This window comes from Citrus clementina, unplaced genomic scaffold (genome assembly GCF_000493195.1).
Source record: "Citrus clementina cultivar Clemenules unplaced genomic scaffold, Citrus_clementina_v1.0 scaffold_2, whole genome shotgun sequence".
NCBI classification, from domain to species: Eukaryota; Viridiplantae; Streptophyta; class Magnoliopsida; order Sapindales; family Rutaceae; genus Citrus; species Citrus x clementina.
This window is the reverse complement of record NW_006262688.1, coordinates 20610793-20628409: the sequence shown is the minus strand read 5'-3', so window position 1 is coordinate 20628409 and position 17617 is coordinate 20610793. Positions and strand designations below refer to the sequence as shown.

The 17617-nt window shown below is 32.7% G+C and overlaps 1 protein-coding gene and 1 non-coding gene across 2 annotated transcripts in view; both read right to left on the bottom strand.

Annotated features, from left to right (window-relative positions):
- Positions 1-3769, bottom strand: part of LOC112100952 — a 70335-nt gene extending 66566 nt beyond the window's left edge. Inside the window, exons 1-3 of the mRNA XM_024190830.1 lie at positions 3540-3769; positions 2552-3063; positions 1626-2031 (exon numbers count right to left, since the gene is read on the bottom strand). Coding sequence (XP_024046598.1) covers positions 1626-2031; positions 2552-3063; positions 3540-3769 — 1148 coding nt within the window. The remainder of the gene's footprint in view (positions 1-1625; positions 2032-2551; positions 3064-3539) is intronic.
- Positions 3770-17250: 13481 nt separating this feature from the next.
- On the bottom strand, positions 17251-17357 carry LOC112101349. Its single transcript, XR_002907476.1, has one exon. It is a non-coding gene; the product is annotated as a small nucleolar RNA R71 (small nucleolar RNA).
- Between the last annotated feature and the right edge of the window lie 260 nt (positions 17358-17617).

The window sequence follows — 17617 nt, the reverse complement described above, 5'->3', positions numbered from 1 at the left end:
TCATAACAAGATTAAATTTTGAATGTGCTTTGTCATCATAAAAAAGGGGGAGATTGTTAGCCTATATGGCTATAAATATTGATTTTGATGATAACAAACCACATGTATTTATTAAGTAAAGATTTATGAATTGTGCTTTTATAATAAGAAAATGATGTTATGGAATTAAGGCATTTTGGACTAAAATGAAAGTAATTTCAAAATCTTTGATAATGCTTTAAATTTCGGATTTGGACCTATTTGAAACTATTTAAATATTTTTGGGTCATTTTGTAATTTCACAAAGTTTGGGCAAAATCATAATTTCAGAAAGTTTTGGAATTAACGAAACATTACTTAGAAATTCTGAAATTGAACCTATTTGCAAAGTCTCATAACCTTTTGGGCCATACTATAATTTTATAAAGTTTTGGGATCAAACTGAAAATATGGGAAAAATTTCACTGTAGCAAGTTACTGTACCAAGTGGCTTACCGGATATCAAAAACTGAAAAACCGGATACGGGGCAGTAAGCATCCAGAACGAAAACGGCTTACTGGATTCCAAATCCGGCAAGCCAGTTAGGCAAAATTTTGAATTTTTCCTTAACGGTAACATAAATCCGGCTTACTGGATTCCATAAACGGCAAACCGGATACGCCTGGTATGTGAGTAACGGCTAGTTTTTGAGCTCAAACTATAAGAACTCAAATCCAACTCATTTTGAAGTTCTCTAACAAGCAAAAACAAAAAGCATACGTGATATCTTGAGCTTACAACTTGCAAAACACAAATCATTGAATCATTCATTGTTCTTCATCTTTGAATATCTACTCATTGAGTGAGTTTGATTGTAACTTTCATTTCTTCAATTCATTTGTAAGAGTTTGAGTGTGTGAGACACTTGAGTGAAGAGATTGAGAGATAATCTCTTTGTTGTAAAGGTTTATTGACACCTCGAAGTCAATTGTAATCGTTGAAGCCTTGGAAAGGCTTGGATAGTGAAATTCTCGAGCTTGGATCGCTTGGAGGCGTGGACGTAGGCGGGGATTGCCGAACCACGTAAAAATTCGTGTGTTTGTTTCTCTTCTCCCTTACTCTTTAATTATTGTGCTATTATTGAACTTATTGTTTTCAATTATTGTTAAGACATTAGATTGCTTGTTGTGTGGATTTGCTAGGATAATTTTTAAATTTCCAATTCACCCCCCTCTTGGGTTGCACACTTATATTTCAGCTTGAGCGTGGTTTGTTTGCCAACCACTACATTATTTCGTCAATCAGCACATTATTTGCTTTATCATGTGCTACCTATAATTTAAATTAACAAGTATAGTAATTAGTTACATGTAGAAAAATCTTGTTAAATTTTATATCCTATATTGTATTTAGTTAACTAATTCTGACCTTTGCTTGTAACCAACTAGAAAATGTACGTATGTGTTCATTTTGCAACCACAAATTTTTGTTTTGCCTTATAGGGGTTTCTTGATGTTAAATAATGCATATGCTCTCTACAGTGAGACCATATTAAGATTTAAAAACTAGTATAGTAATCTTGTAATACAATAGTAATATTTTTTTGGAAAAATTAACAACTTACTCGATCTATATTTGGATTTCAGGGGTGTTCATTAGAACACACCGGTGTGCTTGTGCCAACAAAGGATCATCAACCACCTTTATGTTTGCACCTCCCAAAGGCCTTTCGACAGATAAATCAATTGGACAACCAGTTGGCAGCCCAATAACATCACAATTTGAGAGATACTCAGCACAAAATGCAAGTGCTTCTTCTGCAATATAACTTTCTACAATACAACCCTCAGGGCGGTAGCGATTACGAACATAATCCTTGAGAGTTTTCACTTCTCTCTCAAAAGAATACATCCATTGAAGATAAATAGGCCCACATAACCTAACTTGTTCAACTAAGTGGACTGTTAAATGGATCATTATGTCAAAAAAGCTAGGTGGGAAGTACTGCTGCAGTAAGCATAAAGTGATTACAAGTTCCTCTTGCAATTGGTCAAGGGTATTAGGATCTACCACTTTACAACACAATGTATTAAAAACAAAGCACATCCTAATTATGGTCCTTCTCACATTTATAGACAAACAGTTTCGAATGGCTAATGGTAGAAATTATTGCATCAAAGTATGACAGTCATGAGACTTAAGGCCTTGAAGCCGACAATCATCTATTGAAACAAGGTTTTGGACATTGGAAAAATACCAATCAAGGACTTTCACACTCAGCAAGGTTTTATAAATTTTTTTTTCTTTTTTACTCAAAGTGTATGGAGCTGGAAGTAGGACTTTGTCTTTTTTTGTTTGTTTCATCAAGAACTAGTTTTCTCCTGATCTTCAAAGACTCAAGATCTTTTCTAACATTAATCCCATATTTTGTTTTGCTTGGTTGATGAAGTAATGTGCCATATATGTTCTCGCACACATTTTTTTCAATGTGCATCACATCTAATTGATGGCGAACTAATAAATGCTTCCAATATTCTAAGTAAAACAAGATTGACTTTTTTTTGTACAATTTTTTAGTTATGTTCTCATCACCATCACCGCTGCCACCGTCATCATGTTTCCGCTTTTTGGCCTTCTTTTTCCCAAATTTAATATCAATATCTTCCACCATGTTAAAGATTTCCTCACCAGACAAAGTTTTAGGAGGCTCATTCCACTCTTGCTTCCCATTAAAAACCTTTTTCAATTTCTGAAATAGGTGACCAAGTGGTAGAAAGCGGTGATGGCCCATATATGACATTTTCCTACTATGTGGCAGCCAACATCCACAAGTGTCTATCCCACAAATTGGGTAAGCATAATAGCCCTTAACAGTATAACCAGAAAGGTTTCCGTATGCTAGAAAGTCACTGATTGTCCACATCAAGACAGCCCGTAAATTAAAGGTTTCTTTTCTATACGCATCATAAACATCAATACCTACATCCCATAGAGTTTTTAAGTCCTTAATCAAAGGTGCTAGGTATATATCTAGATCATTTTCAGGTTGTTTAGGGCCAGATATCAAAAGAGACAACATCAAAAACTTTCTCTTCATACACAACCTTGGAGGAAGATTATATGTTATTAACATAACAGGCCAACAACTCTAAGTAGTGGTAAGTGTACTATGTGGGTTAACCCCATCAGTTGAGATAGCTAAACAAAGATTTCTAGGTTCTTGTGCAAATTTTGGCCACTTATTTTCAATTAGTTGCCAAGCTGGTGAGTCTGCTAGGTGGCGAACTTTGCCATCTCTAATTCTTTTATTAGCATGCCATATTAAATTTTGAGCTGTTTATGGTGATTGAAACAATCTTTTCAACCTAGGAATAGGTGGAAAATACTATAATACCTTTTTAGGAACCCCTTTCCTAAATTTTTTTTAGCTATCTTTTTTTCTTTGATACCTAGATGCTCCACAATTTGGGCATTCAGCAAGATCAGCAAATTCATTCCTATACAAAATGCAGTCATTTGGACATGCATATATTTTTCATACTATAAGCCTAGCACTTTCATTGTTTTCTTAACCTCGTACATTGACTTAGGTAGAGTATTATTATTTAGCAAAATATCAGCAAGAACTTCTAACAAAGCAGAAAAACCTTTATCGGACCACCCATAGTTCCCTTTCACATTGTAAAGTCTCATTAAACTAGATAACTTTGAATGTCTTGCACCCGGGTACAAAGGCTTTTTAGCATCTTCAAGCATATTCTTAAAAGAACTAGGATCTCTATCACAATGCTCGTAAGCATCTTCGACCATGTCAATTATGTTACTATAATCATGACATCTAAATCTTTGACTATGTGAATGGTCTTAACACTTTGTAAATGTAGATTTAGAGTCAGTCTCATCATGCCAAGTTCAAACAATATATCTTGGGAGAAAACTTTTTTCAAATAAATGATCCTTCACCTGTTGAGGAGTATGAAACTCCATATTACAACAAAAGGTGCAAGGACATCTAATTAACATTCGGTTTTCAGCATTCAAAATGGCAAAATCTAAGAAATCAACAACTCCAGAACGATACTCTACAAACAATCTATCACAAGTTATCCAAGTTCTGTCCATTTCAAATAATTTACCTGTTCATATATGTAATGTCAGTTTAAGTTTAATTAAATTGCATGATTAATTTAATGTTCAATGTTATTATGATTATAGTTGCAATAATAAACTCATAATTCTGGAAAATCACTAATAGCCCCTATAAATCATTAATTGTAATAATAATTTAGACAAAATCCTGAAATTGAAACAAAAAAAGCTTTGAAACTTAAATAGGAGATTAATAAGTAAGATGGGCGCTGATGGTTTTTTAAGTAGTCGAACTAATTCATAAGTCAAGTAACTAGCAAAAGTTAAGAGTTCAAATAAATAATGTCTTCATACCACTTTGCAAGCCATTTTTAAGATTCTATAAATCACTTTTTAAATTCAAATACAACTTGCAGAACTGCCTTAAAACAAGCATTTCTTTCTTGAATCAAACACAAATCATCAACTTTATACAATCTCAAAATACTCACAACCACTAACTTAATTAATTCATATCATAGTCATTGTCTCTATTACAAATCTTTCAACCAAAACAAAATAAATAAACAAGTAGGATTATATAACAAAATTTGCCTCTCTTCACATGAAATGGAGATGTAAATAATTCGTAACCACTAAATACAGAGTCATTCAGCCAAAATAATACCCAAACAATCATCTCCTAATTAGAAAGGCAAAAGCTAAAATGAAATTTCATACATTCAAAATCAACTAACTTATTAATCAAAGTTATGAAACAGAGCTAATAGTTTATTTCATAAACTAAAAAAACTGAACTTTCTTAGTTTAAAATAACAATGACAGTAAATCACATGCACAAAAGGTTTAAACTGACCTCAAATGTGGCAGAAAAAACAGAGTCCCAGTAGCGAGTGTTTTGAGTTTAAGTAATGCACCACTTAAAATGCCTGTATTTTTGGACTGCATGTGAGTGAAGATATAGAAAAATAAGAACAAAAATTTCAAGTTACAATTAAATAAAAGAAAAAAAGATTTGGAAAACAAAACCCACCAAGGTCGCACTACTGTTCAATTTCTAAACATCTGAAACAACCCAAAAATTAAAATTAAAAAATACTATTCATAAGCCAAATTAAAACAAACCCATTAATTAAATTACCCAAAAAAATAAAATATTTAGCCATTACCAGCTGATAACCTCCTTTACAGTTCTTTCTCTAGACTTAACTTGTGAGGGAGAATGAGATTACTTGAATACGCAACCGATGGTGCCACTTCACCCCTTGTCAATGGCTTTTACTTGCTTGCCCAGTATAGGCACTGGATGGTTTAGTTGGAGAAAAAACTCCTTCGATAACAAGCGATTAGGGTTTTGGTTTGTTTTTCAATATGGGGAAAATGGAAAAATGAAACGGAGTTTTAGCTTTTCATTATCTATCTAAATTAATTGAATTTAATTTGTAAATGGATAATGCAAAACAGAAGAGATCGAGAAGAGGAAAAACGAAAGAAAAAGAGAACGATAAAAGCAAGATAGAGATAGTCGATACAGTCTGGGTAGATGGGGAAAAGTCATTAAGTGTGAGTTTTGTGTTGTTATTTATATTTTCATTTTTTAATAATTTAAATATTATTATGACTTTGATTCAACGAGATTTGATGATCTGTGCTCCAAACATTAAAGCTTTAAACCTTAGAGCTCTCAGGTTCGAGTTGGAGCTAAAAAAAATTTTATTAATTTTTTTTATCTTTGATACTTTAGTGTCAGTAATCTTTGATGTTTAATTTACTGACACACTAGTATCAATAATCTGTGATTCCTATTTGTCAAAAGCAAAAAATGGTGCATATGTACATAATTACTGACACTTTTTGCAAAGTGTCAGTAAAGCCCATTTTTCTAGTAGTGTGCAAGACTATTTACGACTATGCTGAAATACATAATTTCTCCAATTTGTAAACATAAAACAACTAATCAAGATACTCAAAGAACCAAAATAGATAATTTGTCAAATATGTAAATACATAACTCAAGCATAAAACCGGTCAAGCTACTTAAAGAACTGGAAAAACCAATGCAAATTGAAGCCAACTATGATTTTTCAATGCATCATTTTTGGAATTTTTAAACACCTCACAACCATATGTTGAAGGAGGTTATAGAAAGCACTTATCAATATTGACATACCATAAATGGAATCCACGGATTGCAATTGTAAAGAATAAATCCCACAACTGTACTTGTAGGAAATTCTAACCAGAATTATTATGTCTACCCCCTTGGCTAAATTCTTGTATTCCTTTACTCACTCTTGGTTGTATAGGCTTAGCATGATACTGCGATTCTTCAAAATTGACTCGGCATGGTTCGTGTTCCAATTCTTGGTGCAATTATCAGATTCTTTTCCATTACGACAATGATTATGAGATTTTTTTTTCTTTTTAAAATAATTTTTATAAACTTACAAGTGGGTCCATGAAAAATGATAAAAATTATAGTAATAATAAATTATGAATTAAGTGGGGTATATTGAGAGATAAAAATTAGTTTAAAATTTTAACGGAGTTAACTGAATAATGGAGTTATGTGAAATATAATGAGAAGTGAAATATCACTACTCTTGTACAAATAAGTCCAGGTTTGTATAAAAAAAGAGCCAAAACCAAAGCATGTTTGAGTTTGACCACTTCACCTTTTTCCAAGCAAATTAGTTAATCTTTTTTTTTTCTTTCCTTCTTGTAGAACCTAGCAATTTGCGTGTTTGTTTTGTCATTCATTCCTTTTATTAATTAATTTATATTTTGAAGTGTTATGTCAATGCTCATCCTAGTGTCATACATCATATAGAGATAGCACACATTATATACTCATGGACCCATGTATATACAATCCAACCTAATGTATTTGTGCCTTTGATGGAGTTAACTAATTTAACCATAAAAACTTTTTATAATCATACAAGAGGCATGAAATCATAAAAAATAAAAATTTTATTTTCAATCTCGGTGCACTTAAAAAACAAAAAATAGTTGATTGCGATTTCTTTTTCATTAGATTTTAATACTAATGTACGCATGTTGTAGTGTTTAAATGAAAGGTCCAGCTATCGTGCAACCGTTGCACGGTATCCCTATTTTTTCTTCTTGTCTTGACACCGTTAGATTTAACGTAAGAGTAGATTCAATGATAGGATGCCATAGTTTGGTAATTAACGCTACACTCTTGTTGTATATTAAAATTCTAAAAAATTAAATATTTCAAAATTCTGGCACATAAATTCATATTGTTTCAAATTTGTAAATAATTCAAACAATTAAAAGATGGGTAGGTTGTCTCTAGCTAAAAAATTCGACATAAAACTAAACATCAATATCTAACTCTCTATTATTATTATTATTATTATTATTTAATTTTAAGGAGTGAGATAAGTGATGACTTCATATTAAAATTCAATTAATAAATTAGCTTACAAAATAAAACTAGCATGACATTACTAAAATAAAATATTAGATAAATAATTATAAAAACTATGTATTTTATCTTTTTTATGCTTTGGTCGCCACTTTCAAATAAATGCAAACTGAACTTTAAATAAAAAATAACTAAACAATTTAATTTCAAAGTTATTGGTTATTAAAAAATAACAAAACTTAAACTTTATCTATAAATGTAAACCAATATGACATCAATCACTTATACCTGATAGATTTATTTTAATTCATGCAATTGCCATCGGAATATTCAAATCAAATTGCTGCATTTTGTTTTTGGTTGTGATGTGAAAAATAATTAAGGTAATTAATTAGTTAATGATATTTTAATTTCAAAAGAGTTGTTGACTAATAATTGATTAATGATCTAAGTGGAGAAAAGGGCACATAATATCTGAATATGGAGGAGAGGAAATAAGAATGAAAAAATAAAATTATGATAAATTTATAAATAATTAAAAAAGTAAGGGTAAAAAAGATAAGAAATAAATTTGTGGTACCATGCAACAGTTGCACCACAGTTTTGTACTTAAATGAAACAGCCTAGTGCTTACCGTTATCTACTTTATATGACATCCAATTTTGTGAACTACATTGGACTAGCCTTATTTGATCCTAATCGTCAACGCAATATGTTTTGGTCGACATAGGCCTTAGACTTTGATTGAACTCTGGGCTCAAGAGTGAGATCAGCGCATGCCCAGCCATTGGCCAAGACCCACACTCGTAACAACGAATCAACTCAAAATTTCAAAGCGCATGACTGACAGAAACACTATCGTCATCCACCACCACTGCATGGTAAAGATTTCTTCAGCCATTGGCCAAGACCCTCACTTGTGACAAGAAATCGATTCTAAGTGCCATAACAATTGATCGATTTGAAGAATCATTGTTGACTGAAAGAAATGTTGAAAATTGATTAAAAAAAAAAAGAAAAGCCGCAAGATAAACAATAGTCACTGGTGGCTATAAATAGAGGGGTTCATCTCTTCATTTGAAAGCATCCCAAATCCCAGAGAAGGAATCCAAGTTTTGGTGAGAAATTAAGAGAGAGAAATGTTCTTAAGCATGTAGTTATATTGAAGGAGAAGTTAGCTCCTCAATATGGGTATTACGGGTTTGCTTTGTTAAGGGATATTTCTCGGGATTTTGTATTTGGGGCTTGGTGAGAGAATTATTTCTAAGAGTGTGGTTGTAATAATTTTTCGCATAGTGAATATTGTTTCTCTGGTTGTCTTGTGTCAACGGCCGTGGTTTTTCTCCAGATTTGGAGTTTTCCACGTAAATCTTGTATTGTGTGATTGATGTATTCTCCATTTAATTTTTCTATTAATTTGTTGCTTGATAAATGGCTTGGAGTGATATTGGGAGGAAGCTTAATTTCCTAACAGTGGTATCAGAGCCAACGGTTTATACTTGGGGTATACGGTACTGTTTATGTAAAGCATATATGTTAGCAGCTGGTGATTTTCAAACTTGGTGGAGTTTGATGTTGTTAAAAAAATTAATGGAAGAAGATTTTATTGGCTTGTGGAGAATTCAAGTCAAAGGTGTATCCAATCTGGTATGCACAAAGATTTAAAGGTGTGGACAATTTTGGCACCTTAAGGAAATTGTCAAGAAGGTGGAGCAGGCTCGGTAAATTACTATAGAATCAGTAAAGGAAATACTGATATTCTCGCAGATGGTGAGTTTCCTTTTGATAGGAGACTGAGTTAGTTCTTTTGGCATGTAGATCTCCAAGTTGCCATGAAAGAGAACATGTTATGATCAGCGGGGTCCACAAGTTTGCACGCGGGCATTGGCTTGGTATAAATGCAAGGTGTGTGGTGGAAAAGTTATGTCATGGCTGAAGAATTCTCAGGAAATAAAGCATGAGAATTGCACCATAATTTTCAGCGAATTTGTTTGACATGTGCCGAGAAAAATCTTAGAATGGTTTATTCTAAGTGGTATAATCTTTATGGTGGAGTATGATAATTCTCTATGTTGAGAATTATGACTGTTGTGAAGACAATGTTTTGTAGTAGTGGCTATGAATTTTTTTTAATTTTTTAATCAAGGTGGAGATTGTTGAAAATGATTAAAAAAAAAAAGAAAAGCCGCAAAATAAACAGTAGTCACTGGTGTCTATAAATAGAGGGGTTCATCTCGTCATTTGAAAGCATCCCAAATCCTAGAGAAGGAATCCAAGTTTTGGTGAGAAATTGAGAGAGAGAAATGTTCTTAAGCATGTAGTTATATTGAAGGAGAAGTTGGCTCCTCAATATGGGTATTACGGGTTTGCTTTGTTAAGGGATATTTCTCGGGATTATGTATTTGGGGCTTGGGTGAGAGAAAATTATTTCTGAGAGTGTGGTTGTAATAATTTTCTGCATAGTGAATATTGTTTCTCTGGTTGTCTTGTGACAACGGCCGTAGTTTTTCTCCGGATTTGGAGTTTTCCATGTAAATCTTGTGTTGTGTGATTGGTGTATTCTCCATTTAATTTTTCTATTAATTTGTTGCTTGATAAATTGCTTGGAGTGATCTTGGGAGGAAGTTAAATTTCCTAACAAGAAGCGCTGTCGTTTCCACACCACAATCTATTGAACAAAGTTTCTACAAGCAAAAAATTTCTTCGCTCTTTTTCTAATTTTCTTTTCATTATGCTTCTTGGTTTCTTGAATCTATTCTTTTACGTTTGATTTGGGATTGACTATAGATACATTTCTTTCACCTTTAATTAGTTACAAGTCTCAATTATTTACATGAACATAATTGTATTACAATGATTGCAATTGTTCTAGACACGTTCTAATTTTTGTTAAATAAAAGGTTGAGAAATTGTGAAATGACTTCAAGAGTAATCTTGCCAAGGAAGGGATTTCTCTTCAATTCTCTAAATCAACTTGCATGCTTGAATGGAGGATTCTCTCGTTTTGAGCATAGGTGCTTGTCTGCATCTAATCAATTTCAAACAATCTAGCTTCCTTGGATTTTCTAGTCATTCATTTGAAGATACTGATCACAAAAAAAAACAAAATGAGGTTTATCTCCAGTCATTAAGTTGTTGGGGAAAAATCAATTTTTTTAAAAAATGTTTAGGATCGATCTCAGATAATATATAGGAATTCGTATCTAGAAAATCATACATTCACAATTCAATTTGGCTTTTTCGTTGAGTTATTATATGTCACCACCACGCCTGTTAGATCACGATCCATCACCACCACGCTTGTTAGATCACAATCAGTCACTAATGATCTTCTAGGTTATGACTTAGGTTTGATCTGCACTTGACGCGTGGGCGCCTTTATCACCATTGAAAACAACTAGCAGGAGAAAATTTTTCTCTCAAAATTAAAGAGAAAAAATCTTTTTCTCTGATCTGAATAATGTGGTCTCACTCTCTTTTTAGGAGAAAATAAGCCATTTTATATCTCTATCTTGCTGGCAGCGTGTGCTATTGGCCGCACGCTGCTGGCCGTTGTGCGTGCAGTGCCCGCTTATTGGCAGCGTGTACTGCTGGCCGCTGTACGTGCGGCGTGCACCACTGGTTGTTGCTGAAATTTCCAGCCTTCGTTGCTTTGATCTGACATCCGTGATTATTCTGCAGTGATTTACAAATTTCCTAGGCCAATTTTGGCTTACAAAATTTCTATTACAATAAAATAAATCAAGAGGGAAACATGGTGATAAAAAGCTACCCCTTTTGTTACAGAACCAAACAAAAAATACAGTAGAGAATCTAACCATGAATTAAGACAAATCATAACATGCTTTATTCATATATTAAACAAATAATATATATCTGAATAAATTGTGCCACTCTAATACATAAATATCAAGATTGATTTCATACGAAATTCTTTTATATTAATATGAGATGGCTCTGATACCAATTGTTGGGAAAAAATCAGTTTTTTTTAAAAAACTTTTAGGATCGATCTCATATAATATATAGGAATTCGTAATCTAGAAAATCATACCTTGATAATCCGATTTGGCTTTTTCGTTGAGTTAATATAGGCTCTCAGATCACGATTTGTCACCACCATGCCTGTTAGATCACGATCCGTAACCACCACGCTTGTTAAATCACGATCTATCACCAATGATCTTCCAAGTTATGACTCAGATTTGATATGCACTTGACGCGTGAGCGCCTTTATCACCACTGAAAGCATCTATCACCAATTTTTTCTCTGATCTGTATAATGTGGTCTCACTCTCTTTTTGGGAGAAAATAAGCCCTTTTATATCTCTATCTTAGTAGAAACCTTATGCTCCATATTTTAATATTTTTAATTCTATTAAATCAAATTTGATTTAAATTAAAAATAATAAAATCAAAAGTAACGTTACTTCTTCTTGTCATAGGGGCCCACCTTGTAAAATAACACAAGGCCCCTTAGACACTAGCACATTATATGGAGCCTCCCACTAAATAATATATCTAGGCTTTTAACCCAAATACCATAGTGGGTTAAATAATTAAATGAGCTAACCCGATGATCATATGGGTACATACAATAGTGGCTACAATAATTAGGCTTGTAATTAAACTAGCCTAATTATTTAATTCCAAATCAACTCCACTAAAAGATTGAAATTGACCTCCATAATTTTATGCTATCTAGGATAGTGTACTCGAATAATAATTCACCTATGCCACATTGATTTCTTTACTGCATAATCTTTTTTATCACATCGTTAATTAAATCGATATTTTAACTGTCCAATCAATTTAATTACATCTTACTCCTTGATACTTACTGGTTTTCTCTAATGATCATTTTCAACATACTAAATATGTTGACACACTCTGGCCAGAGAATTCTATGATCAAGTGCCGAAAACCCACAAAAGATGTGTTGTACAAATTCTATATTGTTAATCTATAACTCCAATACTCATAATTGCTCCCACCAAGATACCGAGTAATCTTGACTACAAATATGCGTCGTGCCCATTGGTAACTCAAATGGAATAACAATTACAGTCACGAAATCATAACTAACTCAAGATTAAGATTACGGTAAAATCAATGCCTATGAGATTTAATAAGTCTGACAGTTATTACAAAGTTAATTAAATCTCATATGTGATCATCTTCAATGTAGTTGTACTACATCAATAAGTTCATACATGATTAAGACAAATCATTCAATGAATTTACTACAGTCCAAAACAAAAATAGAGCGCCCAACTCTATTTATCAGCTGCGAACAAAATTTATTTAATCATAAATAACTTGTATTTATGTCTTCTGTAAATCCATATGATGATCACATAAATACATATAATATGATTAAATGGACCTTATTCAAAATATTTATGCAATTGAAAATATCTCAAATATTTTATTAATAAGAAAATTAATATGCTTTAAAGAGCACATAATCCCAACATAAGTATCAACCATCGAAATCTTTAGCAGTTGATTTTCTTAGAAATGACTTTTTTCAGATTTCAAAGTTTGGGTATCAAGTTGGAAGGCTTCATTGTATTTCTCCATTTCAAGCTAGTTTGATTTCCCAATCTGTACATCACACATCCACTCCAATAGCTTGTCAACTTGAAAGTGATAGAAATAAGAAAAATTTACAAAACTAATCTTAAAACTTTTACATTTTTTAAATTTAACCCCTCAAATTTTTTCATATCATAAGTAGCCAAATCTTTTTTTTACCCCCAAATTATTCTCCACATTTTCACACTCCAAACTCTCTCTAGCCACACTCCAAACTTGTGCTCTAAAATGGCAAACGACGACGGCGACGACAACGGTGAAGTAAAATCCAACCGAATCTACTGTATTTTATATGAACCGAAAACGAATCCAAGAAATTGAAAAGAGTCCAAACCCTAGGTAAGTAAACTTTAACATTTTTTAATGATTTGAGTGAATTTGATTGGGATTCTAGATGATTATAGGTTCTTAAAGTGATATAATGAAACAAAATTTAGCTAAAATGATGAGTTATAACTATTGCATAGTAGGTATTTGACGAAATTTCTCTTAGATAATTTATGTTTAGTTTTTGTATAATGAAGGTGGGATGGGGATTTGTTGAGTTGTGTGCACTCTTTTACATTGACCAAGTCCAATGCCATGAAAATTTTGTGCTAGATGAAAGAATGGAAGCGTCACACACAGTGGAAGCCATGGCTTCTTCCATGATAAACTTTGGTGAAGTATATTCATATCTCAATGACAACTCTCGTCTTGTAAGTAATATATATGTATGTGTGTATATAGCTACTTTTCATACTACTAAATACTATCTGATTACACTAACTTAAAATTTGGTATTCTTGACAGCAAGGAAACATTTTACAAACCATCAAATCACATTTAAATGAGAAAGCCTCAAAATATTAGAAGAGTGTGAATGATTACGTGCCATATATCCCAAGTTGGGTCCGTAATGTAGGTATCCCTTAGTGCATAATTTAAAAAATAATCAAAACTCGAAATTTTTTACCTTGGTATTTACTAATTTTCAATGTTACTTTGTGAAGAATGAACCTTCAATCAACGTGCCATTCATTAGAAGGACAAAAAAGGTGGATCATGACACAACGAGCCAAACACAAGTGCAGCAAAATCCTGTTAAAGATGAGTTTTCTGCTAACGACTATCACGAATCCGCACATGATTCTAATGACACACAAGATTTAGAGGTTACTTTCCAATTTAAAAGATCATTTTCTTTCATCATATATGAATTATTTCAGTGCTGTCTCATCATTACTTTTTTGTTTCGTAGTAATTCCCAAGGACAAAGTTCTGCTATGATTATCTCGTTTAATGGATAAACAAGATTGAGCATTTCATTTATGAACTAAGGTCGGATCTTCAGGCAGAATGCAGAGAATAACAACAGTATAGAGAAGTGGTCATGAGATTTATGGCTTCGTTTACTGATAGTTCTTCCAAGCGCGTATAGGGTGATTCTCCAATTAGACGCACGTATACGGTGAGCAAGTTTCACATGCTCCAATTATGTTATTTTTGTTTAAATCTGATATTAGATAATATGTTCATCTTGGCGAATCGATTGGCCTCGAATGACTATGGATTGTACACTTATGCTAGTAATCATGATGATCACACCCCTATGTCTTTGTATAGTTATAGTCTCTATGGGGACGTAAGTGGTGACAGTGTGTAGATCCTCAAGGAGACACCTTCTGGTATAAGTAAGTTTGGACGTCTGTTCAAAATGTCATATGTTTTTATCAGTCCTTACTTAATTCCTTATTTCTAGAGAGTTAGAAATGTCAGGTGATAACTCTACGAAATGAAAGTTATTATGGCACTTTTAGACTTAAATCAATAATACTTAGAGAGTAAATTATGTGTTTTTATTTTATTTTTGGTATAATTTGCATAAGCATTCATCTTAGTTTATTTTTAATAAATTTTGTTTGATTTAGAATAATTTGTATGCTTAACTCATATGCATAATTATAGGTGACCGAAAGCTCAAATTTCAAGGAAGGAATGTTGATGCAATAGGCTTGCAAAAATAAGGAAATAACACGATTACAAAAGAATTAAAACAAATCTAGAACAATGTAGATGTTATAGCCGTTGCTGTAGCAATCGTTGCTATAGCAACCATTACTGTAGCAATCCTAGAACAACGACAGAGAAAATTCCGCGCGAGATACCCAGAATATTGCGGTCTACAGTTTCCTAATTTAGATGATGTGCACCCTAGACTTCCATTTATCCTAATTTTCAACTATAAAAGAAGCACATACGCAAAGGAAAAAGGGGAGCCGTCACCCAAGGAGAAAAATCATAAAGAAACAAAAGAAAAACAAGATTCAAGAGAGAGATTAGGGGCTGCACAAAAGGAGAATTTGCAGGAATTAATCAGAAACTTAGTCCTCCTTATTATTCTCTTATTTTCTTGTTTACTTTTTAGTCATAAGGATGTGTTTGATGGCTGAAACTTTGTTCTTTATTTTTCTTTTGCAAACAATGAACTAAATTTATTTGTGGTTGAGTGATAAATAATCTTGATGGTTTATTGACTGAATATATATGTTGCCGCATGTTTGCTATAACATTTTGTTTTGATAGTATTTATTTCTATTCATTATTTCGGCTGATCACCCATTTAATGATACTACCTAAGAAAGAGCCAAAAAATGGCCTATCTTAGTGGAACATATCAGAGCAATACTTAGTCTCAGATTGGGTTTCCTGGATTGAGTTTTACTTTATTTGTGGTTGAGTGATAAATAATCTTGATGGTTTATTGACTGAATATATATGTTGCCGCATGTTTGCTATAACATTTTGTTTTGATAGTATTTATTTCTATTCATTATTTCGGCTGATCACCCATTTAATGATACTACCTAAGAAAGAGCCAAAAAATGGCCTATCTTAGTGGAACATATCAGAGCAATACTTAGTCTCAGATTGGGTTTCCTGGATTGAGTTTTACTTGAGTTCAAAAGAATCATGCTTGATCTAAGATTAATGATGAACTAGATATAGGGATTCACCTTTTAGGATAATTAGAACTTAAGCGTGTAATGTTATATCTAATGTTAGCATAACAACTGATCACTGTTAGGTTGCATATAGATATAAGATATCCAACATGGGACAGCTGAAGATACATAAGGATTATGCCCAGTGCTGTAGCAGATGTTGTAGCAACCGAGCAATACATTATAAAAATAGTCAAAACCATTAACAGAGTTTATTCACTCAACTACTCTATACTCCCATTGATTTTGTCCTTAAGTTTGATGTGATAATTTATTTTGTTGTATTTTATTTATTGCGTTCTTATTTTGATTCATATATTAGTTTCATTAATTGTTTTGTTTTAATTTAGAACAAAATCTACATTGTTAAGATTGTTGTAGCAAGTCTAATGACATCAATTCCTATGGAGACGGTCTTGAATACTCATTACTATATTATTTGTTGTGTACACTTGCACATTGACACTTATAGCGTTAGAAATCTCACAATAAGTTTTTGGCGCCATTGTCAGGGATTGATTGTTCATTGTGATTTGTGAAATTAGTTTTAAATGTGCTAATTTTTAATTTAATTTTGATTTGTTTATTTTGTTGACATAAGTGATCTAGCAACCCTTGCATGCGCAAATATAATCTGTTGAATTCCAGTTTGATCTAGAAATTGAAAGAATTGCAAGGAGATTTAGAAAAGAGCTTCAAGAATTACAAGCTGCTGTAGCAATGGATGATTTGCAAGATATGAGAAACTTGAACCCTAGAGGGGAGATACAACTAGTCAATGTACATGAATGTTTGAATGGACAACATGTTCAAAGATAACCAAGGAACAACAATATTATTCACATGGCAAACGATAAAGATAACGCCATTCGAGACTATGCAGTGTTGACTCCTCAAGCCATACATCCGGGAATAGTTAGACCCAACGTTCAAGCTAATAATTTTTAACTCAAACCAGTGATGTTTCAGATGCTGCAAACAGTGGGGCAATTCAGTGGGTGCCATCCGAAGATCTTCACCCACATCTTAAGCTATTTTTGGAAGTGAGTGATACTTTCAAAATTACTGAAGCATCGCAGGAAGCATTGAGACTCAGACTTTTCCCCTTTTTTTTAAGAGATCGAGCAAGACCATGGTTGAATTCTTTACCACCGGATTCCATCACTACATGGAATGACTTGGCTAAAAATTTGTTGATGAAATACTTCCCGCCAACTAAAAATGCAAAATTGAGGAACGAGAATACATCTTTCCATCAACTTGAAGATGAGAGCTTGTATGATGTATGAGAAAGATTTAAGGAGTTACTCAAAAGATATCCTCATCATGGTATTCCTTGTTGTGTATAGTTGGAAATTTTCTACAATGTTCTCAATCTAAGCACTAGATTGATGGTGGATGCTTTAACAAATAGGTGTTGTGCAAATTTTATTGAACTCGTAAGTGCACGAATCTATTCTACAGTAGATCAATGGTGACGAGTGTCGATCCCACGAGGAGGTGAATTTTATTTATGCGTAGAATTAATTTTCTATGAGGATGGTTGGATTTGTGGTGAAAATGATCTAGAATATTCTAAAATTTAAATTAAAA